This window comes from Rhinopithecus bieti, unplaced genomic scaffold (assembly GCF_001698545.2).
Source record: "Rhinopithecus bieti isolate Rb0 unplaced genomic scaffold, ASM169854v2 scaffold_2314, whole genome shotgun sequence".
Classification (NCBI taxonomy): Eukaryota; Metazoa; Chordata; class Mammalia; order Primates; family Cercopithecidae; genus Rhinopithecus; species Rhinopithecus bieti.
Window position 1 is genome coordinate 1,824,087 of NW_016803781.1, and position 24,344 is coordinate 1,848,430.

General features: G+C 47.1%; 1 protein-coding gene across 5 annotated transcripts in view; it reads right to left on the reverse strand.

Moving 5' to 3' along the window:
- SEZ6L (seizure related 6 homolog like) overlaps positions 1-24,344 on the reverse strand; it is a 92,779-nt gene that overhangs the window by 56,016 nt on the left and 12,419 nt on the right. For all 5 annotated transcript variants that reach the window (XM_017853103.1, XM_017853121.1, XM_017853109.1 and 2 more), the window contains exons 5-8: positions 23,282-23,447; positions 18,626-18,792; positions 17,507-17,701; positions 16,175-16,313 (exon numbers count right to left, since the gene is read on the reverse strand). In XM_017853103.1, coding sequence (XP_017708592.1) covers positions 16,175-16,313; positions 17,507-17,701; positions 18,626-18,792; positions 23,282-23,447 — 667 coding nt within the window. The remainder of the gene's footprint in view (positions 1-16,174; positions 16,314-17,506; positions 17,702-18,625; positions 18,793-23,281; positions 23,448-24,344) is intronic.

Sequence of the window (24,344 nt, forward strand, 5' to 3'; positions counted from 1 at the left end):
ATCCCAGGCTGCACTCCAGACAAATCAGGCCATCGGAAACTCTGAGGGTGGAGACTGGGCATTAGTGTCGCTTAAAACGCCCATCCCCAGGGGGTTCCCCTGGGCAGCTGGGACTGAGGGCCGCAGACCTGGAGTTTTCAGCCTGAATGAGATCCAGCCCTGACTTCAGAGAGGCTCCCAGTCTCCATTGCTTTTCTTCTTTTCTTCCATTTCTCCATTTCCTCCTCCTTTCTCCCTTTTCTCAATTTCCCTCTTATTCGCAAAGAGAAAAAGAGTAGGAAAGAGATTCCCGTTCTTGGCCTGCCATCCCTCTGGGCCTGCCGCCACAGGCAGCTCAAGCAGTTTTTCATTTCCACTTCCCTGGACTGAGCCATCTTTGAAGGCAGCGGGCGATGCTCTGGCAAGGTCACTGATAATGTTTTACACCCAGAACCATGACGAGGAAACCCCAACAGCTCCCCAGATGCTTTGCCTACAAAGACGACTGTCCTTAACTACCCTGGTGTTTCACCTCCAGCTCAGGAGGCAGCATTAAGAGAACAGGTTCAAAGTCTAGCTGGGGGACCTTGAGGAAGCAGATTAGCCTTTCTGAGCCTCAGTGTTCCCACCTGTAAAATGGGGATAATGTTATTGAGAGCTGTAAATGACAATTAATGTCAGGAATTCCACTACGAGAGCATTTTTCCTCTATTACAAAAACTAGTTATAAGGAACTAGGCACCCTGCTGAGGGGCAAGGGCGGGGTGGCAACAAATCCTGGCATGACGAGACCTCAGTAAGGGTCTTTCTGACCTGTGACTGGACAAGAGGCTTCCCAGCCCGGGTCTCAGTTTCCCCAGATGCAAATCTCAGAATACACAAATTGCAAAGTCCATTAACAATGGTCATGACCAAGCCATTACATGCTTCTCTCTGTGGAGAAGGCTGGATCCACACACTTCCACCATTTCCCCATTCAATATCAAGGAAGGGGTTGATCTGGGGATACAAGGCTTTAGAAACAGGCTGCTGAGGCCTGAGTTTTCCAGACCTAGGGGTGACCCCAGATGGCATCTGTGGCCCTTCCATGAATTTCCTCTGTGGCATTGCCCACATTGCTTCCTTTTTCTGGATGTAAGCTTCCCCAGTTTTATAAAACACGGAGTGGAACCCAGGGCCTTCTACACTCCGGGACGTCTAAGTCAGGGTGCAAGAGCTCGCCTCAAGGGATGCGTGATCAGCTGGTGAGGTCGGATGTGTATGTGGTAGTATGTGTATGTGTGGTGTGTGGCGTGGTATGTGTGGTGTGTGTAGTGTCAGGTGTTGTGTGGGTCGTGTGTCATGTGGTATGTGTGGTGTGTGTGTGTAGTGTGTTTAGTGTCATGTGGTGTGTGTGTCAGGTGTGTGTTTAGTGTCATGTGTGTGTGGTGTGTGTGTGTGGTGTGTGTTTAGTGTCGTGGTGTGTGTGTCAGGTGTGTGGTGTGTGTTTAGTGTCATGTGGTGTGTGTGTGTGGTGTGTGTTTAGTGTCATGTGGTGTGTGTGTCAGGTGTGTGGTGTGTGTTTAGTGTCATGTTGTGTGTGTGGTGTGTGTGTGGTGTGTGTAGTGTCATGTGGTGTGTGTGTGGGAGGTGCATGTATGGTGTGTGTGGTGTGTGTGTAGTGTCATGTGGCATGTGCAGTGTGTGTGTGCTGGTGTGGTGTGTGGTGTGTGTGTGTGTGCACGGGTGTGTGGTGTGTGTAGTGTCATGTGTGTGTGGGAGGTGCATGTATGGTGTGTGTGGTGTCTGTGTAGTGTCATGTGGCATGTGTGATGTGTGTGTGCTGGTGTGGTGTGTGGTGTGTGTGTGCACGGGTGTGTGTGGTGTGTGTAGTGTCATGTGGTGTGTGCATGGGTGTGTGTATGTTGTGTATGTGGTGTGTGTACGATGTGTGTAGTGTCATGTGGTGTGTGTGGTGTGTGGTGTGTGTGGTATGTGGTGTGTGTAGTGTCATGTGGTGTGTGTGGTGTGTGGTGTGTGTGGTGTGTGTGTGGTGTATGTAGTGTCATGTGGTGTGTAGTGTGTATGGGGGGTGTGTGTTGTGTGTGTTAGGCTGTGTGGTGTGTGTAGCATTGTGTGGTGTGTGTAGTGTGTGTAGTGTCATGTGGTGTGGCATGTGTGGAGTGTGTGTGGTGTGTGTGGTGTGTGTAGGTGTGTGTGGTGTGTGTTAGGGTGTATGGTATGTGTAGCATTGTATAGTGTGTGTGGTGTGTGTGTGGGTGTATGTGTGTGGTGTGTGTAGTGTGCGTTGTGTGTGTGTTGTGTGTGTGTTAGGGTGTGTGGTGTGTATAGTGTTGTGTGGTGTGTGTGTGGTGTGTGTGGTGTGTGTAGCATTGTGTAGTGTGTGTGGTGTGTGTGTGGGTGTATGTGTGTGGTGTGTGTAGTGTGTGTTGTGTGTGTGTTGTGTGTGTGTGTTAGGGTGTGTGGTGTGTATAGTGTTGTGTGGTGTGTGTGTGGTGTGTGTGGTGTGTGTAGCATTGTGTAGTGTGTGTGATGTGTGTGTGGGTGTACATGTGTGATGTGTGTAGTGTCGTGTGGTGTGTGTGTGGTGTGTGGTATACACTACCGCACACACACAGACATACATGTGTGCAGAGGGCGGTGGGCCAGGGCTCTGCATTGCTGGAAGAAGAGCTGACGGAGCTTTTCCCAGCAGAAGCTGGCAGTGGCTGGGGTCGCCGCCTCCTGCTGTTCTGCATCTGCATCCTGCGCATACTCTTGAAGGCCTCCCCTGGAGAAAGCCTTGGTGTGGCCAATCCGAGCAGCCAGAACACCCCCAGGAAACTCTACGCAGGTGCTGCCCCCACCTGTCGTGGGAACGCCTCCAGGAAAACCGAACCCTTTGAAACCTGGAGGGCTTGTCCCAGCTTCTTCCCAGAAGGCCCCAGAGGGGCTTGCAGGAGCTTCTTCAGGCCTTGGCCATCATAGGACCAGGCCTTGGTCATCACAGGACCAGGCCAGGACAGTGCTGCTGCCCATCTGCCTCCTGCCTGGCTTCCTGCCACCTCCACCCACCTCTGCCTTCCTCCCAGGGGTGCTGTCTAAATGGCAGGTCTGACTACACTGCTTGCTTGCTCAGCTCTCAAGGGAGGGTGGCTGCCCTCAGGATGAAGTCGGTTCTACTCTGTGAAGCAGGGTTGAGGGTTGATGAGAGGTGTGAGGCTGGCACTCCTGGGTCTAAGTGGCGAGCCATTTTACTCCTCCGAGGAGGAATGCTGTTCTCATCTATTACATGGAGAACAAATCATGTGACTCTCCTAGGTAGCTCTGAGAATTAACTAAGAGATAACATGCTCAGAACAGAGCCTGGCACAAAGGTAAGGGCATGTGAGTGTTTTGGCACCACAGTAATCCATGTGAGTGATTATTGTCATCTCCAGACCTCTGACAATTGGATGCAACTCTAGCCACATGGTGTGCCCGCCATAAACACTTGTTGAATATTAAGTGCAGGAGGACAGTGCGTGTCAGGGACTCATAAAACAAGCAGTCGTGTCTCCCTAAGATGTCAGGTCTAATTGCATTAGAATGCCTTGAGTTTGTAGGGGGCGCACCAATAAGGCAATGTCCAGCTCAGACAGAGAGCAGGTGTCCTCCCAAGTAGGCTCTTGCAATCACCAAGGTGAGAAGAGCGTGGTGTGGCTGAGGAGCAGAACACAGGCATGAGTTGGTGGAGGACCCACCCCTGGTGCTTGTGTTTCCAAGTTACCACCACAATCCCCTGCAAATCATGGGGAAGAGGAAGGTAATCATTCAGGTGGGATACCCGGGTAGGACCTGTGTATGGATTCTCTTCATTCCTACTGTAACACTCAAACTGCAGGCTCAGAGGGATCAGTGTGTGTGTGTGTCTGTGTATGTGTGTGTGTGTGTGTGTGGTGTATGATTATGCAAAGGAGCTCAGTTTGTACACAGGACCATGGGCCATGGGAGGAATTAATCGTCATCACAGCTGCCAATTAAATTGTTGAGTGTGTGTAATGTACCAAGCCCTTGCCAAGTGCTTCTGCACATGGTATAATTTCATCATCTCAGGAACTTGAAGAGATGGGTGCCACTGTTATTTTCATTTGAAAGATGAAAGAAACCGAGGCCCAGAGAAGTGGGGTGACTTCATCCAAGGTCACACAGCCACTCAGTGGAAGAATTGAGACTAGAACCCAAGACTTCTTACTGTAGGTGAAGGCTTTTTCCTGTCCCTGAAAGAATGAAAGATCTTTCCAGAGTGTCTCCTACATGCTGAAAGCATCATGTAGGGAAAGAAACATTTTCTGAGTCTTCTCTATGCCAGGCACCAAGCCCTAGGTGCCAATCTTGTCTCTTATTCTTCCTAGCTGTGAGATTTTATACAAGTTCCTTCAGCTCTCTGAGCCTCAGTTTCCTCATCTGTAAAATGGGGATAATGATGCTCAGCCCTCATAGGATCATTGTACACAGTGATATCATTTGGAGCTTTGGGCTGGAACCAGGAGACCTGAGTTCTACCCTCCACTCTTCTGTGGTCATGGTAGCTTGAGGGCAAAAATGATCTCAAAGCTTGGCCCCTCTCTGTATCCACACCATACCTCTGGGCTGGGCCTTGCTTTGTGGCTTGCCATAGGATATGGCAGATGCGCTGCTGTGCCACTTCCTAGTCTGGGCTCAAGAGGCCTTGAATGCTTCTTCTCCATTTCTTGAAACCCTGGCCAGTCACCACGGGAACAAGCCCAAGCTAGCAAGGAGGATGAGAGGCACCTGGAGCAGATATCCGTGTCTATGTCAATCTCAGTCTATGCCCACCTAGACCACGACAGCCAACCCACCCCCAAATACGTGAAGAAGGCCAGTGGCCGCCCATAGACCCATCTGCAAACCCAGCTAAGACCAGAAGCACCATGCTGACCTGTAGACTCGTGAACAGAAATACATGCCTGCTGTTTGATGCCAGTGAGTTTGGGATGGTTTGTTATACGGCAATAGCTGACTGATACAGTGGTCTTGGGGCAATGTCTTCCCATCTCTAGGCCTCAATTTCCTCATTTGCAACATGATGGAATTTGGGCTGTATGAACTTTTCTGCTCCTTTTCTAATTCTTCGAACTTTTGGCTCCAGGGAAATCCTGTCTCCTCTTGCTAATGGGCCAGAAAATTTGAGTTCAGCCAGTTTTATTTTTGTCACGGGCATTTTCCTGTGATTTTGCTGATATCTGGAAATCTATTCTCCCAGGGCTAATGTTGTCCTCAACTCTTGAATCTCCCTCCTCCTTGCCTGGCTCTCAGGTAGAAGTCTTACAGTCCAAAGCAGCTATATCTCTGAAGAACTGAAGTGCCTCTGGAGAAGGCACTTAATTTTTAGGGCTTGAAATTAACTTAGCACAGAACAGGTTGGCAGCAGCTGAAGAGGACTGTTCCGCAGCTATCAATCATATGGTTACCTGGGTTTGTTATTAGGCCTTTTTATTTCCTGGTTAGAGAACTGTGCTGGGGCTCACAAACAGGGAGCAACGTTGGGAACTTTGCGGAGGAGCAAAGGAAGGCACGCTGGAGCCTGGTTGAGACTTTTTCCCTGCAGAGATAGATGTATGTTCGCAGCAGATGTCCAGGAAACAGGGAGCAGGAAATACTTTGAGCCTCAATTTCTTCTTCTGTAAGATGGAGCTAGGAATTTCTTCAATGTGGAGCACTTCGCTACCTTTGTGAGTGTGTGTGTGTGTGTGTGTGTGTGCAGGGGGCGGGGGGGTTAAAAACTGGCTTTGGTCTTAGAGACCTGGGTTCAAGTCCTGACTTGCACACATCCTAGTTGTGTGACCTTGGGCAAGCAGTTTCATCTCTCTCAGCCTCAGTTTCTTTATCTGTACAAAGGAGTAGTCATACTGATGTGATGTAGATATTGCATAGGGTACTGACACTGCATTGGAGAGTGAAATGAGTTACTATAGGTAAAGAAAGCACGTAAAGACTGGCACATTGTAAGTACTCAATGAATGTCAGATGTTGGTCTTTCATCATATCATCATCATCATCATCAATGAGATAATGTGTGCCTGTATTTAACATAAAGTCTGGGATATAGTAGCGGTAAAAATAGCGTTAGCTATGGTTATCTGCCTATCTTGTGTCAGAAACCTTACGTTATTTGTTATTTTAACTTTTACATTATTTAATTAATTTACACACCCACCTCCTCTCTCTCTCTTTCTCTCTCTCTCTCTTTTTAGAAACAGGGTCTCGCTATGTTGCCCAAGCTGGTCTCAACACCTGAGCTCAGGTGATCCTCCCACTTCAGCCTCTCAAGTAGCTGGGACCACAGCTGCTTGCCACCATGTCTGGCTAATTTTTAAATTATTTGCAGAGAGGGGGTCTTGCTTTGTTGCCCAGGCTGGTCTTGAACTCCTGGGCTCAAGCGATCCTCCCACCTTGGCTTCTGAAAGTGCTGGGATTACAGGCATGAGCCACTGTGCCCAGCCTTACCGTCTCTTTCATTCAACAGATATTTATCAAGCACTTTCTTTGTACCAGACACTGGGGATAAAGTGAACAAAATATCCCATTGTGGGGGCAGGCACCATCACCTTCAATAATCTGCCTGAGGCCACAGAGCTGGTGAACATCAGGATGGACTCACATGCACAGAACAGGTTGACTCTAGATGCTTTTTGACTCTAGATGTTTTTATGTCTCCCTGGCCGCAAGGCTTCCTCAAGGTTGTGGCCCCTGTGCTGAGCTCTTGTGGCCACAAGCAGGTTGTCTTTCTGGTCCTCTCTCGCTGTGTGATACTTGCTAAGCTTGGGGCCCCTCTCGGATCTTCTATTCCACGATGCCTTCACCAATGTTAGTTCCCTTATTTTCCTTTCCGTAATTTATTTTGAGAGTTGGGGAGGGCGTGGGGGGAGAGAACAAATGAGAGAGAGGAGAGCAATATGAGAAGTCCCTTAGGATGTAAGTTTCTGTTCAGTTGTGTTTTTAGGGTAAGAGGCAGATTTCTGATGGAGCTGGGAGGGATACATGGTGGGATAGCGGGGCATTTGGGGTGTAAAGAAGGTTTAGCCTGAGGGCTCCTGACTCATCCCAAGTTGATGCACCCTCCTTCTTTCCTCCATCCAACAATGCGGGCAGATGGTTCTAACTGACGCTGTGGTTCGGAGCATTTGTTCCATGCCTAATGGTCACTGTCGTCACTGCTTGAATCCTTTGCTTATGGTACTTTTCTCCCATTAACTCCGGGCAACTGGCACTCTTCAAGATTCCTTCTGGATGTCACCTTCTCAGGGACATTTCCATAATTCACGGAGATAAATCTAGTTCCCCTCTACCTCCCCAACTCCCTCTCCAAGCCATAGGACTTTGCTTACATTTTGCCAGGTTGTCTGTTTATGGCTGTATGTCCCTTCGTGAACTTTGAGTCCCTACAGGCCTGGGAGCCTTCTTGCGTCATTGCTGCCTTGCCGAGACACACAGCTGGTGCCCCGAAAGCTGTTCAAGTCAGTGGAAGTGGAGGCTATGGTGTGTGCTCCATCTTTACTAGCTGTGTGACCTGAGGAAGCCACGTAACCTCTCTGTGCTGTCATTACCCAATCCATAAAGTGGTAATGATAATATCTGCCTTATCTGAGGATTCCTGATAATAGTAGTCTCCATTTATGAAGCACCAACTACGTGCCAGATAACATGCAATGTGCTTGGCATACATTATCTCTAATTTGGGTAATTACCCTTCTGTAATTATCTCTACCCACATTAGCTCTAATTTATGTAATTATTATCTCTGCATAATAATGTTCACATTTATTATTGCTCACGGACCTAAATGATGCAGCTCAGGGTCTACCTAGCACATAGTAGGGTTTTAATAAATGGTAACTAATTAGAACCGCCATGCCCATGGTATCAACAGACTGCCCAGTAGACGAAGAGGGAGAGAGATCCCCTCTCGCCTGGCACATGTGGCTTACGTCCTCATTCATGACTCAGCAGACAGCTAAGTCATGCGCCTACTATGGGCCACCTACCCAGCTCGGTCTGCAGTGCAAACTCCCTCCTCCTCGTCGATGTGAAAAATAACAATTGCAAACACTTAGGAGGGCTGAGGGGCCCGGAGGATGGAATTATTTTTACTATCAAACCCAAATTGGTTTACTAAAACTGTCAGTGGAAAACCAAGCAAGATAAATTAAACCCAGCAGCTCTTGGGCCTCACGTAACCCTGGCTGTTGAGATGCTATTTTCACTCCCTCTGTGGGAGGGAGGAGGTGCCAAGTCCAGATGCCACTCTGCCAAGCGTGTGCCAAGCTTGTCGGCGTGAGCCTCGGGCTGGTGACCAGAGGACACAGCTCCCTTCTGCAAAGCTTTAATCTCTTTAAGTGCTTAAACTCTTTTCCTGCTGCCCAATTTGGGGAAGCCCAGACTCCCTAATGTGGCCTTCAACGCGTTGCTGAGTCCCACTCACTGCCAGGCTGTCCTACTTCATGGATGCATCCTTGAACTCCAGACTCACAGGGTCCTGGAGACATGGCAAGTGGGGTGAAAGTCCAAGCTCCACCAGCTTCTAGCTATGTGATCACAGGCACTCTCCCGCCACCCCGAGCCTCAGTTTACTCATCTGGAAAATGGAGATAATAACAGAACCCAAGGCATGTGCTTGTCGTGAAGATGTCTAGGATTTAAACGCTTGGGATATCCTAAGTGCTCAGCAAATATTAAATATCATGGACAGTTAAGAAGGGAGCTGTGCTTTCCTGCCTCTGGACCTTAGCACATGCTGTTCGTTTTGGCTGGAACACTGTTCCCTCCATCTCTGCCCATCTTCTCTCTGCCTTTCAGGTCTTAGCATAGATCAGGGTTTCTCTGCTTCAACACCATCGATATTTTGGGTCAGCTCATTCTTTGTGGTGGGGACTGTCCTGTGCATTGTCGGATGCACAGCAGCAGCATCCCTGGCCTGTCCCCAGTAGATGCTGGCGGTGCTGTCCACCCCACCCTCCAGTTGTCCCAACCAGAAATGCCTCCAGACATTGGCAAGTGTCCCCTGGGGCAAGATAGCCCCTGGTTGAGAAAAACTGACTTAGGCTTTACTGTTCTCAGGAAAGCTTCTCCCTCACATTCTCAGCCAGGCTCACCTTCCCTCACTCCGGGCCCCCAGAGGGCTGTATTTCCTCTTGCTGGTGCTGTGTCAGCCTACGACATGGCTCCCCGAGGGCAGGGCTGCATCTGTCTTGCTCACTGCCAGGGCCCAGCCTCAATACCTGCTACATGGTGGATGCTCAATAAATATTTGTGGAATTGAATTAAACTTGCTCAGTGACAAAAATGACAGTCCTCACATGTCCATGATGATTAAAACTGGGACTGAATCGATTTGGATGTCACTGCAAATCCTAAGGCCCCGGGATGACGCTGGCTGCTTGTCCTAACGCAAGTCGTGACAGCTGCCTTGGGGAGGGCGATGCCCCCCTTATTGGCCCCATTTGAGCCTGTCTGTGGTTCCATCATCACTTTCTACTTGGCTTAGTGTCCAGTGCTCAGAACATCCAGGAGAATGAGATAGGCTCCCCAAGCCCCACGGTACTTGGTCCCTGAACTCTGCCAGCATATCTCAGCATCGCTGGATTGGGGGACCTTGAAGTCCCCCTCCCGCTAGATATTCTGATTCTCAGGTCTGTGATGACACATCTTTTGACACCATAACCCTATAAAATGTTCTCTTGGGGAGTCCTCCTACTTCTGTTATTTAATACTTTACCTGATAATTTTTAGCCAAATTTATTTCTTATCAACCCAGGTTCCTTGTCATGTAACAAACCTGTATTCATTAAAAAAATGGAGGCCACGTCCCCAGAAGGTCTTTCTATGTTTTTCTGACCCTCTTTTTTTTCCCTCCATGTACATCACAGCCAGCAGAACACAAATTCGGGTTCAAATTCTCCCTTTGAAGCCTCATGTCTGCATGATCACGACAAGCTACATTTATTTCATTGGCTTTTATTTATTAAGCACCTACGATGGGCCATGTACTGGTCTATATGTTAGGGTTACAGCAGTGAATAAGACAGAAAATAAGCTCCTGCTCTTCTCATGGAGGTGACGTTCCAGGTGGAGGTGGTGGGAGATGAAATACTTCAAGATATACTATAACATGTAGTGCATTGGGTGGTGGCAAGGGCTATGGAAGTGAAGCAAAGTCAGAGGATGGAGAGATGGGGAGCAAGCTCTGCAGATATTTGAGGCAGAGCATCCCAATGGCAGAGGAGACAGCAGTGCAAAGGAGACAGCAAAAAAAAAAAAAAAAAAACCTGAGGTATGTGTGTGGAATGGCAAGAAGGCGAATGTGGTCGAATATACCATACAGAAAGGAGAAGAGAGGAATAAAGTGATGCTGGAGACGTAACCAGAGCTAGATCCCATAGGGCCTTTTGTAAGAATACTGGCTTTACCTCCGAATAAAACAGGGAGCTGTTGCAGAACTTCGAGCAGAGCATGGGTGATATGACTTAGGTTGTAACATGATCACTCAGAGTGTTGGTTAAAAAGAGCCCAGAGCGGGCAAAAGTGGGAACGAGGATACCTTAAAGGCCATTGCAATAATCCTGGGAAGACACGGGGGCGGCTTGGACCCTGCAGGTGGCAGTGGAGGTATCAGAACTGCTTGGACTCTGGGAAGACTTTGACTTTTGAGTAGAAGCAACAGGATTTCCTGAAGATTTGGCCACAGGGTATGGGAGAAAGAGAAAGGTCCGGTTCACGGTGAGTGTGCTGGGCTGGGGGCAGGCTCATACGGGCTTGTGAGAGCTAATGGTTAAACGTCCAGGCATTTGGAGAGCCTGTTGTCATTATGTTGTTAGCTTGAAACGGGTCATAGTGGGAGTATTTACACCGTGGAAATTGACAGATGCTACCAACTGGGGTGTGGCCCACTATGCCCCCAACTTGCTAAGAAAGCCAGCACTCCACTGGGCCAGAATAACACCAAGGGTTCTGTTTTTGTTGCTGTTTGTTTGATTTTTTTCCCCAAGCGGCAGGTGGAATAGATCATACCTTACACATATGGGAAAGATGGGGTAAAATAGGTATAATAGATAAATAAATATCTCCCTATAAATAGATATAGGGACGGAGAATCAGGAGTTTGACTTAGAATACATTTAATTTGAGATGCCTCTTAGACATCCAAGTGAATTGGTGAGGAAGCAAGAGGATATAATTAAATGTAATAGTTGCACCTACTTCATGGGATTAATCCAAAGAGCAAATAATACAATTTATTTTTAACTTATACAAGGTAAAAATTAATGTTAGTAAAGACCTTGAAAATAGTAAGTGCTTAAAAACATGCATTTCTTCATTGTTGTAATGAGAAAGGAGCTTAATCCCTCAATCACCTTAATCATTTGCAAGAGTGGCAGACTGACGGCCCTCAGTTTGGATGCAGCCAGTAGGCACTTTTGTTTGTTTTTTGAAGGAGCGGATGCTATTTTTAAAAATTGAATTTATGACTGGGGACAGTGGCTCATGCCTGTAATCCCAGCACTTTGGGAGGCTGAGGCGGGCAGATCAATTGAGGTCAGGAGTTTGAGACCAGCCTGGCCAACATGGTGAAACCCCGTCTCTACTAAAAAATACAAAAAACTAGCCAGGCGAGGTGGCAGGCGCCTGTAGTCCCAGCTACTCCGGAGGCTGAGGCAGGAGAACGGCGTAAACCCGGGAGGCAGAGCTTGCAGTGAGCTGAGATCCGGCCACTGCACTCCAGCCCGGGTGAGAGCGAGACTCCGTCTCAAAAAAAAAAACAAAACAAAACAAAAATTAGCCAGGTGTGGTGGCGCACACCTGTAATCCCAACGACTCGGGAGGCTGAGGCAGGAGAATCGCTTGAACCCGGGAGTTGGAGGTTGCAGTGAGCTGAGATGGCACCACTGCACTCCAGCCTGGACGACAGTGAGACTCTGTCGCAAAAAATAAAAAAAAAATAAAAATAAAAATTGAATTTAAATGATTTTAGATAGGGTATGTACTTCCTAATTCATCACAGATCCCTCCCCTCCATATAATCTCACACCAGCTCTAAATCCTATATTTATGTTGCCTGGCCCTTCATAATTTTGAATTTGCATCTACCTTTGATTCAAGGCAGCCCATCATTTTGCAGAGGAGGAATCTAAGGCCCAGAGAGGCTAGGTGCTGGGTCCAGGGCTGCTGAGGGCATGGAGTATCAGGGCAGGGAGGCAGGAAACTGAGGGTCCTCTCTCCTAGTCAACGTTCAATCTACGACTGTGAAAATGTTCAGAAGACAGAAAGTCTGCCCCCACTGCAAGGGCTCCCTTGCTGATGCTAACACCAGTGGCATGGCTTTGGGGAAGCTTTAATTGCTTGAGGTTCCCGGATCGGCTGCCCCATCGCATGCATGCTTAGTGGTAGAAATAAAACCCAATCTGGTGTCAGGCTGAAGGTTAATTGAATATTTGATGCCTAGAGATGATGAAAGTAAAGATTCCCATTTTCTTGTTTCCTCCTCCAGACCTCTGGCACCAAAGGGAGATGTGGGCCCGACTTATTTAAGCAAAACCACCCATCTGGGAGGCTTCCTGTGAGGCGAGAAGAGGCGAGCCAAGCAGAAGAAGGGGCATTATAGATGACTTCATGGGGCCTAGAGCTGGGCGGGATCTTTTGCCAGAGAAGCCAGGAACTCAGGAGTTTGTCGTACCTTCTGTTGGCTGAAGACAGGTGGTTTTCCTGGTAACTTCTGGGGGAAAGAATTCATAAGCTGGAACCATAAATTTGTATTTATGGACAAGGACAAGGGGGCAACACAGAAGCCTTCCTAAGGGATGCAGTCTTAGAACAAAGTTTTCCTTGTGAAGCTTCAGCTAAGGAGACCCCAGAGCTTCCCTTGGATCCATTCCCTCTGCAGCCCTACCCACCTGCCATGCTTTGCTCCAGCCACGCTAAACTTTATGCCATTACGTGGCTCACACTCTCTCATTTCCAGGCTTGTAGATGCTTTGCAGATGTCCTTATCATGTAGGTAGGACATTCTTCTTCTTCTCCTTCTTCTTCTTCTCCTCCTCCTCCTCCTCCTCCTCCTCCTTCTTCTTCTGCTTCTGCTTCTGCTTCTGCTTCTGCTTCTGCTTCTTCTGCTTCTTCTTCTTCTTCCTCTTCTTCTTCTTCTTCTCCTTCTTCTCCTTCTTCTCCTCCTCCTCCTCCTCCTCCTCCATCTCCTCCTTCTTCTTCTTTTCTTTTTCTTTCTTTTTTTTTTTTTCTGAGACAGAGTCTCACTCTGTCACCCAGGCTGGAGTGCAGTGGTGTGATCTCGGCTTACCACAATCTCCACCTCCCGGGTTCAGGTGATTCTCTTGCCTCAGCCTCCTGAATAGCTGAGGTTACAGGTGCTCACCACCACGCCTGGCTAATTTTTGTATTTTCAGTGGAGATGAGGTTTCACCATGTTGGCTGGGCTGGTCTTGAACTCCTGACCTCAAATGATCCACCCACCTCGGCCTCCCAAAGTGCTGGGATTACAAGCGTGAGCCACCATGCCTGGCTGGGGCATTCTTCTTTCCCCCCCCCATCACCTGCCTACCTTCTCTTTCATGCTATTATAGAAGTCACTTCTTCCTGGGAGCCCTCCTGATTTCACTCAGGTGCCCTCACCTGCTTGTCACTGCTCCTTTCACACTGCATCTACTTTCTTCCCTGCCTCACCTGCTAGGGTGAGGACTGCCCTGCTTATCTCACAACTGTATCTTCAATGCTAAGCCTACTACTGGCACACAGTAGGTACACAGTATTTTTTTCCCTAGAGTTAAGAGAGACAACTTTTTAATATGAATTTTACCACTGAAGGAACAACCATTAGAACCTTTCCAGCACATAAAATTATGCTTGCCTTATAGTAGACACTCACAATTTGTTTGGAATGAATAAATAAGCATCTTATTCCAGACTCTAGAAGTCAGAGAGAAAGGAATGAGGGGAAGAGGATGAGGTCTATTTAATTCAATTTTAATTTTAACTTTTTTTGTTAGAGACAGAGTCTTACTCTGTTGCCCAGGCTGAAGTGCAGTGGTGTGATCATGGCTCACTGCAGCATGGAACTCCAGGGCTCAAGTAATCCTCTCACCTGAGCCTCCCAAGTAGCTGGGACTACAGGTGCCACCAAGCCTGGCTGTTTTTTTTTAATTGTTTGTAAAGATGGGGTCTCACTATGTTGCCTAGGCTGGTCTTGAACTCCTGGCCCCAAGTGATTCTCCTACCTCAGCCTCCCAAAATGTTGAGATTACAGGTGTGAGCCACTGTGCCCAGACGAGGATGAGCTTTATTGAGGAGTGAGGCAATGGGCAAGGAACGCGTAAAATCTGCCTCCAGCAGCCACAAAGCATTGATATTCCAAGACCCCCATTACAGGAGAGAAAAACCGAGGCCCAGAGAGAGGCAAGAACAGGTGAGCCGAGACCAAAGTCATATGTGAAGGAGGTGGAATTCTTTCTTAGATTGGCCTGACCCCAAGTCCACAAGGGGCAGCTGTTCAAGCTGTGTAAGTCTCTGACTCCGCTGGAGAAGGAGGTTCTGGGACAGCCTCTGGGGACACTTTGTTTTTTTTTTGAGACAGGGTCTTACTTTGTCACCCAGGCTGGAGTGCAGTGGCGTGATCATGGCTCACTGCAGCCTCAATTTCCCAGGCTCAAGAGATCCTCCCATCTCAGCCTCCCAAGTAACTGGTACCATAGGCGTGTGCTACCACACCCAGCTAATTTTTATTTTTTTGAAGAGATAGGATGCCCCTATGTTGTTGGGATTGGTGTCAAACTCCTGGTCTCAAGCAGTCCTCCTGCCTCAACCTCCCAAAGTGTTGGGGTTACAGTCATGAGCCACGGCACCTAGCCTAAGGACACTCTTGCTGCATCTAAGGAACAGCCTCAAAAGCCAGTCACTAATAATTTGAAAATAATTTCTCTTTCTCTTGCAAGGTTCCTCTGCAAAGCCAGACAACCCTGAGTGCTGCTTCCCCAGCCTGCTGGGTTTCAGCACTCTCTCCTCCCCCAACCACCCTCCCGTCTGCCACCTGGGTCTGCCGGGAACTCTGTATTCTGCTTTCTCCAGACACCACCATCTGTCTTTGTCCACTTCTCACCCCCATCTCACATGGGGCAGTGGAAAGAGCATGACTGAGAAGCCACAGAAGCCTGAATTTCAGCCCTGCTACTCGCTGGCTTTCTGGGTGACCTCCCTGCATCTCTGCTGCCTTCGCAGACAGTGAGGTTAATGACCTCCCAGGCAGGGTTCTTTGTGAGAATTACCTAAGACAGAAATGTTTAGAGCAATCACTTTTGCATCTGGCCCAGAGTAACTGCTTCCCTGCAAGTGTCACCCTCATGGGGAGCTAGCGGGGAACATTCTGGATGGAGAATCTAATGGTTACCCCCTGTGAATATGAGAAACCCAGCCGCACAGCCAAGTAAGTCTGTTCATTAAAAACATTTTTTTTCATTCAGCAATCATTTCCTGAACATCTACTGTGTATCAGGCTCTGTGTTAGACTGTGGAGACAGAGCCCCAGCCCCGGTGGAGAGGACCTTCTGGTTTAGCTGAGGGAGACAAACAGGAAAATAAACAACTGTAGTCCTGTAAATCAGTGTTATAGTGCCCCCCCTCTCCCTGGCCACACTGGCCATTTGGTCCTTTGAAAATGAGATGCTTGCCACAGGGCCTTTGCACATTCTGTTCATTTAGGATGCATCACTCCAACTCATCTTTTAGTTCTCAGCTTTAGTATCAGAACCTTGGGGAAGACTTTTCTGACCTTCCTCTTTATATCAAATTCCAGTTATAGAATCTCATAGCACCATTCACCTCTCCTTACATCGCTTATTGAAGTTAGAGTATGCAATTATTTGTGTATGCTCTCATTTCATATTTGTTTCCTTAGACTGAATTTCCCAAAGATAGGGACTCTCTCTCTCTCTCTCTCTCTCTCTCTCTCTCTCTCTCTCTCTCTCTCTGTGTGTGTGTGTGTGTGTGTGTGTGCTGCTGTTGTCGATCTCACCATGGGAATGCCTGTTCTCTGCACAGTCCCTGGCACATAGTAGATGCTTAGTTACTACTGGTTGAAATAATAAAACAGGAGCAATTTCTTTCCCAATCTCCCAAATTTTGCCAAATTAGAGGACCACCCATTATAAACACTCACAACTGGATATCTAAGAAGATCCGTTTCTCTTCTCCCACGTGGATCTTCCAGATACAGTCTTCACCTTCCACGTAGGGCTCCGGCCAGTTTGGGGACAATACCACCCCAGCCACAGCAGAGAGCTCACCGCCGCACATGGCTGTAAAAGACACACAGGCAGGAAGGCGGACTTTATTTGTAAAGAAGTCAATGTGGCATAGCAGCTAACCATGTGGGCTATGAAGTCAGACAGCCGTGAATCTCTGCGTATTGTGGACAGGTGCCTTTACCTCAGGCAGCCAGCACGTGTGTGTGTGTGTGTGTGTGTGTGTGTGTAATGATTAAATGAGAGCTGGCCAGCTGCCTGCCCTGCAGACCCAGGCTCAGGGTGGCTCAGCGGCCTTGAATATGGGGAAACAGGCCGGGCGCGATGCTCACGCCTGTAATTCCAGCACTTTGGGAGGCCAAGGCAGGTGGATCACCTGAGGTCAAGAGTTCAAGACCAGCCTGGCTAATACGGTGAAACCCTGTCTCCACTAAAAATACAGAATTAGCCAGGCGTTGTGGCCCATGCCTGTAACCCCAGCTACTCAGGAGGCTGAGACAGGAGAATTGCTTGAACCCGGGAGGCAGAGGCTGCAGTGAGCCGAGCGAGTCTCCATCTCAACAATGCCAAAAAGAATATAGGGAAACCGGCAGGACAGTCCACTGGAGCCTGTGTAGATGAGGGTTCCCTGCAGCCAACACTGTCCAGTGGGGCTCAGAGCACAGTACTCTGAGAGCAGAGAGACCTGAGTTCCATTCCTGTCCCTGCCAATTCCCCTCAGTGTGTTCTTAAGCAGGTTACTTCACAGCATTAGTTTTCTCACCTGCAAATGGTGCTGATAGAATCTACTTTATAAGGCTATGGTGAGGTTGAAATCAGATAATGCACATACACCCTTAGCAAAGCACTGGTAGCATAATTATTACACACCAATTAAGAACTATTATTATTCTTATTAATGAGATTCAGGGCTGCCCTGGGTTGTTGCATGGGCTGTGCACTGCACAAGCATGCATAGCAGAGGGAGTATTTACGAGCTGAAATCCATGCAGTATTCAGCTCACCAAGCTGTGCACTATGGGACCTATGCCCGGAGGAAGGCGCACCTTTTAAAATTTACCCATTTTGCAATTTTCTCAAGATCTGCAACAACCCTGAACCAAAGGACAGTGAACCCTGGAAAGGGTTCTAATCCTAAAATTGGTATGAAAACCAGGGACAGGCCTCTAAGCTGGGGCCTTGGTCTTCTCATCCGAAGGGTGGAGGTCGCTGGGGTGCCATGGGAAGAGTGTCGTGGGTCCGCTCACCTCTGCAGAGGGGCTCCGTGTCATTCCAGTATGGGTCCCGCACATTGATGCATTCGATGATGGCCGGGCCCTGCTCCAGGGAGTGGCCGGGGTCGCAGGTGAACTCCACTATAGTCCCAATGTTATAGGTGGGGTCGGATGTAGTGAAGTTCCCATTCTGGATGTAGGGCTCGTAGCAGTGGCCTTTCTCAAACGCTGAGGAAGGGAAACAAAGAGAGGCAGCAGTTCAGATGAGGCAGGGACTACCCCATGGTGCTGTATTTCAAAAGATGGGTCTCCTGTGTTGTTTAGAAAAGCCCCAAAGAAAACAAGACCAAATCACATGTCCTGGTTCCAGACGATGTACCGAGAACCCTGGGGCCACCCAGTTGACTCCTTTGGGCTTCATTTAAAAAAATCTAAAATAGGAATAAGAATCTCTGTCTTCTCCACCCTGTGGAATTGTTGTGTTTTAATACCTTTCCACATCCTATTCCACAGAAGGATCTTCAGAGCCCTGATTTTTTTTTGCCACGGGAAACTGTAGGGTTGTCTATGATAAAAGCCAACTTTTCTTGGCAAAGCCAGAACAGGAAGTCCCCCAACATACATGAAATGCCCAGCGAATCCCTTCTTCAAGAGTCAGGGTCTCGGCAGGAGGGGCTCTTGCTAAATTCTTCTTGGAAGAAGAAGTGGCTGAATTGTAAGAGGTCTACTAGGTGGAGTGGAGCAGAGCTTGAGGGTTCCCCAGTACAGGATGGACAGAGATCTTAACTCCATCCTTGTTCGCTGGTGGTCTTGGGCAGGTCACCCAAGTTTCTTAAACCTCAGTTTCCTCACCGAAAATCAGATAGAATAACAGTGCTAATGTTTCAGTGTGATGAGGATCAAACATGATGCAGAAGCTGAAATCCAAGCAGACAATGCACAGAAGGCACTGAGCACGTAGTAAGTGCACAGCTAATGGTAGGCATTATTATTAACGAAACCAAGAGCCTGTCTTTGGAAACCAAAGGATCCATGTGGCCACGGGGATTTCCCACATCCTTCACAGCCGAGATTTCTATCTCTCCATGCTTTCCCTGCTCCCAGGCTACCCCCAACCCCACAAGAGAAGGGGAAGCCCCCAGGGACCCTCACCCTCAAATCGGATGTTGAAGGTGGAGGCCACTCGGGCCTGGTCGGACGTGAACTCGATACGGATGGTGTCGCCCTCGCTCAGCAGGCCCTCAAAAGGGACACTCTCGGTTTGAAGGGAGTCGTAGAGAAGAGCTGACTTGTTGGTCTGCCCGCTGTGAACTGTCATCCTGGTAGTGGGAGCAGAGAGACAGAGGGACACTGACAGATTTTCCTGGGTTACTGACATGGCAGAGGAAGGGGTGTGCTATGACTGCCACCTCTGGAGCCTCATTACCCGATCCCAAACCTAACTCTGCCTCTTTTTTTTTTTCTTTTTGATGGAGTTTCACTCTTGCTGCCCAGCCTGGAGTTCAATGGTGCGATCTTGGCTCACTGCAACCTCTGCCTCCCACATTCAAGTGATTCTCCTGTCTCAGCCTCCCAAGTAGCTGGGATTACAGATGTGCCCCACCACACACAACAAATTTTTGTATTTTTAATAGAGACAGGATTTCACCATGTTGGCCAGGCTGGTCTCGAACTCCTGACCTCAGGTGATCCACCTGCTTTAGCTTCCCAAAGTGCTGGGATTACAGGCGTGAGCCACCATGCCCAGTCCTGACTTTGTCTCTTACGTGCTCAGACAAGTGTCATCTTATCAAACCCGTTTCCTCTTCTGTACGATGGGACTAAATGCGTGTCCTGTCTTCCTTATGATTTATTCTGAGGTTGTAGGGAGAGTAATGTATATGATGCAATAAACCAAACGATGAACTAATGAATTGATGTTGACTATTATTATTAATTGAGAAGTTGGAATTAATGGACTAATTTCATTGCCGAAAGGGTGGCTTATGTAGTCAGGCAGACCTGGGTGTGAGTCCTGACTCCGTCACTTCTGACCCATGTCACTTTGCACAAGAACACTTCACCTCTCTGAGTCTCTGTTTTCTCACCTGTAAAATGGGTACAATTGCACCTATATCAGAGTATGGGGCGTGGTGGCTCATGTCTATAATCCCAGCACTTTGGGAGGCCAAGGTGGGTGGATTATGTGAGGTCAAGAGTTAGATACCAGCCTGGCCAACATCATGACACTCCGTCTCTACTAAAAATACAAAAATTAGTCAGGTATGGTGGCGTGTGCCTGTAGTCCCTGCTACTCTGGAGGCTGAGGCAGGAGAATCGCTTGAACCTGGAAGCCAGAGATTGCAGTGAGCTGAGATCGAGCCACTGCACTCCAGCTTGGGTGACAGAGCAAGACTCAGTCTAAAAAAAAAAATTAACAGGGCACAGTAGGTAAGTTTTCTTTATTAAGCATTTGACCCCCGCTAGGCTCTGTCTCTGATCCCCATTTTCTAAGAGCACTGTGTGGGAAGTCAGGAGTCATAATTCCCATTTCCCAATTCCCCTTCTGGATTAACATTAAGTCTTAAAACATCTTTCAGCCTCAGTGTCCTCAACTGTGAAAGGAGGGACCTGACCATAGTGTCGTTCTGACCTATCTTACAGGTGGGCTTTGAGAATATTTCAAAGTAAAAGTGCCTTGAAAATAAAATGTGTTAAACAAAATGTTGGGTATTTATTTTTATTGTTATTGAAGCTATTTGAACTTGACTCCTTGCCAGCCTTGGTTTGTTAAAGAAATTATGCAAAAGTGGCGAAGAAAATAGTATACAAATTAGATAAGTTTCTTTCATGGAGTCATAAACACACATTTTAAGCCTTTGAGGTTTTACTGACTCATAAAAATAGTTGATTTTATGTTGCCCAGATGACTTTCTAATGTCACTAAGATGTATAAATGTTGGAGCCACAGTTGGTTTCTTTCGCTATGTGTCCAGTATGGCTGAGGCAAGGATGGCGGCTGTGGTGGCGTCCAGAGGGCATCCCAGGAGCGGGAAGGGGCATCTACATAGTCTTCTGATTCCTGATGACTCTGTTGTATCTTCGGGACTGTGTGTTGGGACACCTCTTTCAAAGAACAGGAGCTTTTGGCAAAGAGGGTTGCTCTGGAGGAAAGCTTCAAGATCTCAAAATCTCTATAGTCTATTACTCTTTTAAAACCAGCAATTTTCTAACCATATTTTCTAGAATGTCTGCAATAGTAATGTATTTTCTCTCAAATTCTTATGTAGTCTATAGTCAAATGGATTTGCAAAATACTGAATTAAATAAAAATTAAAATTTTTTTTTCCTGCAGGACTTAACAGTACCTTTGTTAGCTAGTACATATTAGGACCTTTCAAGGCAAGGATAGGGTGGGCACAGTGTCTTCCAGACATGTTTGACCATAGAACTCACTTTTTATGGGGCATGTTATGAGACGAGTTTAGAAAGAGTCCATTTGGAGGAAAATCATCTTAAAATCTTTATTCATGTCCCTCCTCTACTAAAAAGCCTTCCATGGCTCCCTATTGCCTGTAAAAGTAGCCTGGCATTCAAAGTCCTTCAGGATATAACCCCAGTCTACATTCCCAGCTCTCTTTCCTCCTATTCTGATGAGAACTTCTGCTGCAGCTCCCCAATAAATTTACTAATTCTTTCCTCTACATCTTCGTGCTCATCCCCCAATTCTCCATGTCTGGAATACCCCTCCTTCTGTATTTTTTGGATCCATTATCCAGTTTCCTTCCATTTTGACTTTAGGTCAAAGTCTTATTTCTTTTGTAGAGTCTTTTCTAGCTCTGAGTTCTTGCAACTGACATATTGTGGTATTTTAGCCATTTCCCCTCAATAAAGTACATGGGACAGACATAATTGATTTCTCTTTTCTTCTTGGCCCAGAGAGTAGTGTCTTCATTGTTTTTGTGTGTGTGTTGACCTTAAACCTTGATGAACTCTACAAACTTCTCTTCCTACTGATACACTTGAAAGCTGGTTTTTTTCCTGGTAAGTGTCAGCTCATACAGATCTTTGCAGGACCCCAGAGAAACTACTAGTGACCAGTGCCAGTGGGGGGCCCACTTGTCAGGATTTAAACAACTTGCAGAAAATACTCATTTTGATGCATTCTTTTGTCTCTGCTAATTCTTGTTGTCTAGTATAAACTTAAGCTTGGCTCATCTCAAGCACCCCTCAGAAGAGGCAGATCTGAGGTCTAAGATTTGGAAATGGTCCTTCACCAAGGGTTCCCATGCCTGGATTTTCAGAGTCTCCAGAAGAAAGGATAGGGAATCTGATTTTTAAAGAGTTCCCCAGGTTATTATTCTGGTGCTGCTGAAAAGCCATGTTTGGGAGCCCCTGCTTGATACCTTACACTTTAAAGCAGCAATTTATTGATATAGAGTTGTTCTGGATAAAGCTGAACTGCCTAGATGGAAGTGGACTCAAGAGGCATGGGAAAATTATTCAGTTGTCTTTTTGTTTTTTTTAAAAAAGTCTTTCCAACCTAAAGACCTGATAGTCTAGGTTTGACCCATCAAAGAAGCCAAAGCACTAGAATTCTTAGATCAAAAATTCTAAGGTGGGGGCATTCTGGAAGTGCAATAAACACTGCCAGTGCCCTACCCTCTCCTACTCCTCAGCAGTCAACTGCTCCCACATTTTCTGCTGGCCTCCGACCACAAATCTCTGAGAATCAGTCAACTCAACCAGCTCAAAGGGTGGCAGCTGATGTTGGGGATAGTTAGTGCTCCTCATCGCATCTGTCATCCAGTGATGAATGGGAGCTGGTGCATAAATACCCCAGCTCCCTCACTCTTCCAACAGGTCCACTCTGAGGTATGCTCAACACAGTTGCCCAGAGGTCTCCAGTGGACAGAATCCCAATTTTCCCAGCAGTCACCTGATTATTAGTGCAACCAGTATTCACAATCTCACTTTCCCGTGCACCTCCTAGTGCTTAGTAGGATCAGCTCCCCAGTAAACTACTTCCTCTCACATCCTTATCACCATGTCTGATTCCAAGGAAACCGAATTCAAGACAGCAAGTCAAAGCAGCTAAAGTCCTAGTTTTCTAGACGATCTTAGAATAAGATCGCAGAATAATCCAGAACATTCTAGAACAAGACCCAATAATATTCTAGAATAAGACCCCAGAATATCCCAGAATAAGATCCCAGAATATTTCAGAACATTCTGGAATAAGACTCCAGAATTTCTAGAATAAGATCCCCAAATATTCTAGAATAAGATCCCAGAATACTAAAGTTGTATAATGCTGGATTCTATGCATATTATTAAGATTCTACAGACGCAGTCTTGCTTAGATACTGCCTGGTAACTTCTCCCTAGTTCTTTCATGTGCATACGTCTAGTTTTTCCTTCTCAATTTCCTATCATGCCAGAAACTAATATTTTCTACTTCTTTCCTATTCTCCATGGAGCCTAATATATGGCTGGGTACTGAGCAGATGATCAATACGTACTCCCTTTTGTTCAACTGCAAAAGGGGTGTGCAAGAGAAAGAATAGGGCAGTTCCCTTTTTGCCTCTTCCCCTAGCCTGCTGTGTGAGCTAGGACAGGTCCCTTTCTTTCTGCATGCCCTGGTTTCCTTATCTGTAAAAGGAAGAGATTGAAGCTGATGGTGTCTAAGATATTTGCCATCCACCCCAGCTCTTATTTTCTTGAATTCCGTGAGTCAAAACTTCAGCGATTTCAAGACTCCAAGTCTCCAAGCCATGTTCTAATATTCTGGGAGGAAACGGAGTTGGGTGTGGACCTTCAGAGCTTTACCTGTCCTTGTCATGCAGCGACAGCCTCTCAAAGTGCAGATGCAGCTTCTGGCCCTCTGGAGCTTCAATCGTCCAGACGCAGAATTGGCTCCCATTGGTGTTTCCAGGGTAACTTGGGGAGAGGACGCGGCCGATGGTGGCATTGTGCACTGTCCCTCCACAAGGAGCTGGATCCAGAAAGGGGTGGGTGGGCAATGTGAGAGAGCAGAGAGGGAGAGAGAGAGGAGAGAGACAGAGAGAGAAAGAGAGAGAGAGAGAGAGAGAGAGAGAGAAGAAAGTGAATGTTTCATTCTCCCCTGATCCCCACCCCTGCCCCTTGCCTAGGGTGAAACATCAGAGACCTGGAGCGGGAGGAAACAGGGCAGGGAGAGAAAGCTTGGAAGGGAATTGTCCTCCTGGGAGGAAATCCTCCTGTTTGACAGGAGATTTCACTCTACAATTGGAACCATCAACATGTGTATTTCATGGTAGGGAATGACTGCTATTTAATGACAGTGCTATGGTGCTGGCTGTGCCCTGACTTTTAATCACAAAATGGCAATCAAGAAGGATATAAACAGGCAGTTCACAAAAGAAGGAATATATTTCTAGTACTAAGTAAGCACGAAAAAATTCAGCCTCACTAATAAAAAATGAAATGCAAATCTAAACTGTATTCTACTTTCATCCACCTAATTGGCCAAGATAAAAAGCAGTCATAAAATCTGGAGATGGTAAGGGTGATGGGAAAGGCTCACTCTCATCATAACTGGTTAGAATGCAAACTGTTATGACCTTTCAGGAGGGTGATTTAGTGAAAAGCCTAGAAAACATGCTCAAACACTTTGACCTGGTAAATATGGTTCTGGATATTATAATAAGATGATTTAGAGATTTGCACCAAGAGTTAGGAATGAGGATATCTTGTTTCTAAGAATGAAAAATAACACACACACACACAAAAAAACCAAGATGAATGTCCACTCACAGATGTTTAGTGAAATACATCATGTGCCACATAACAGTATTCCAATTTACAACAGAGAGCATATATGACAGTGGTCCCATAAGATTTTAATATTATA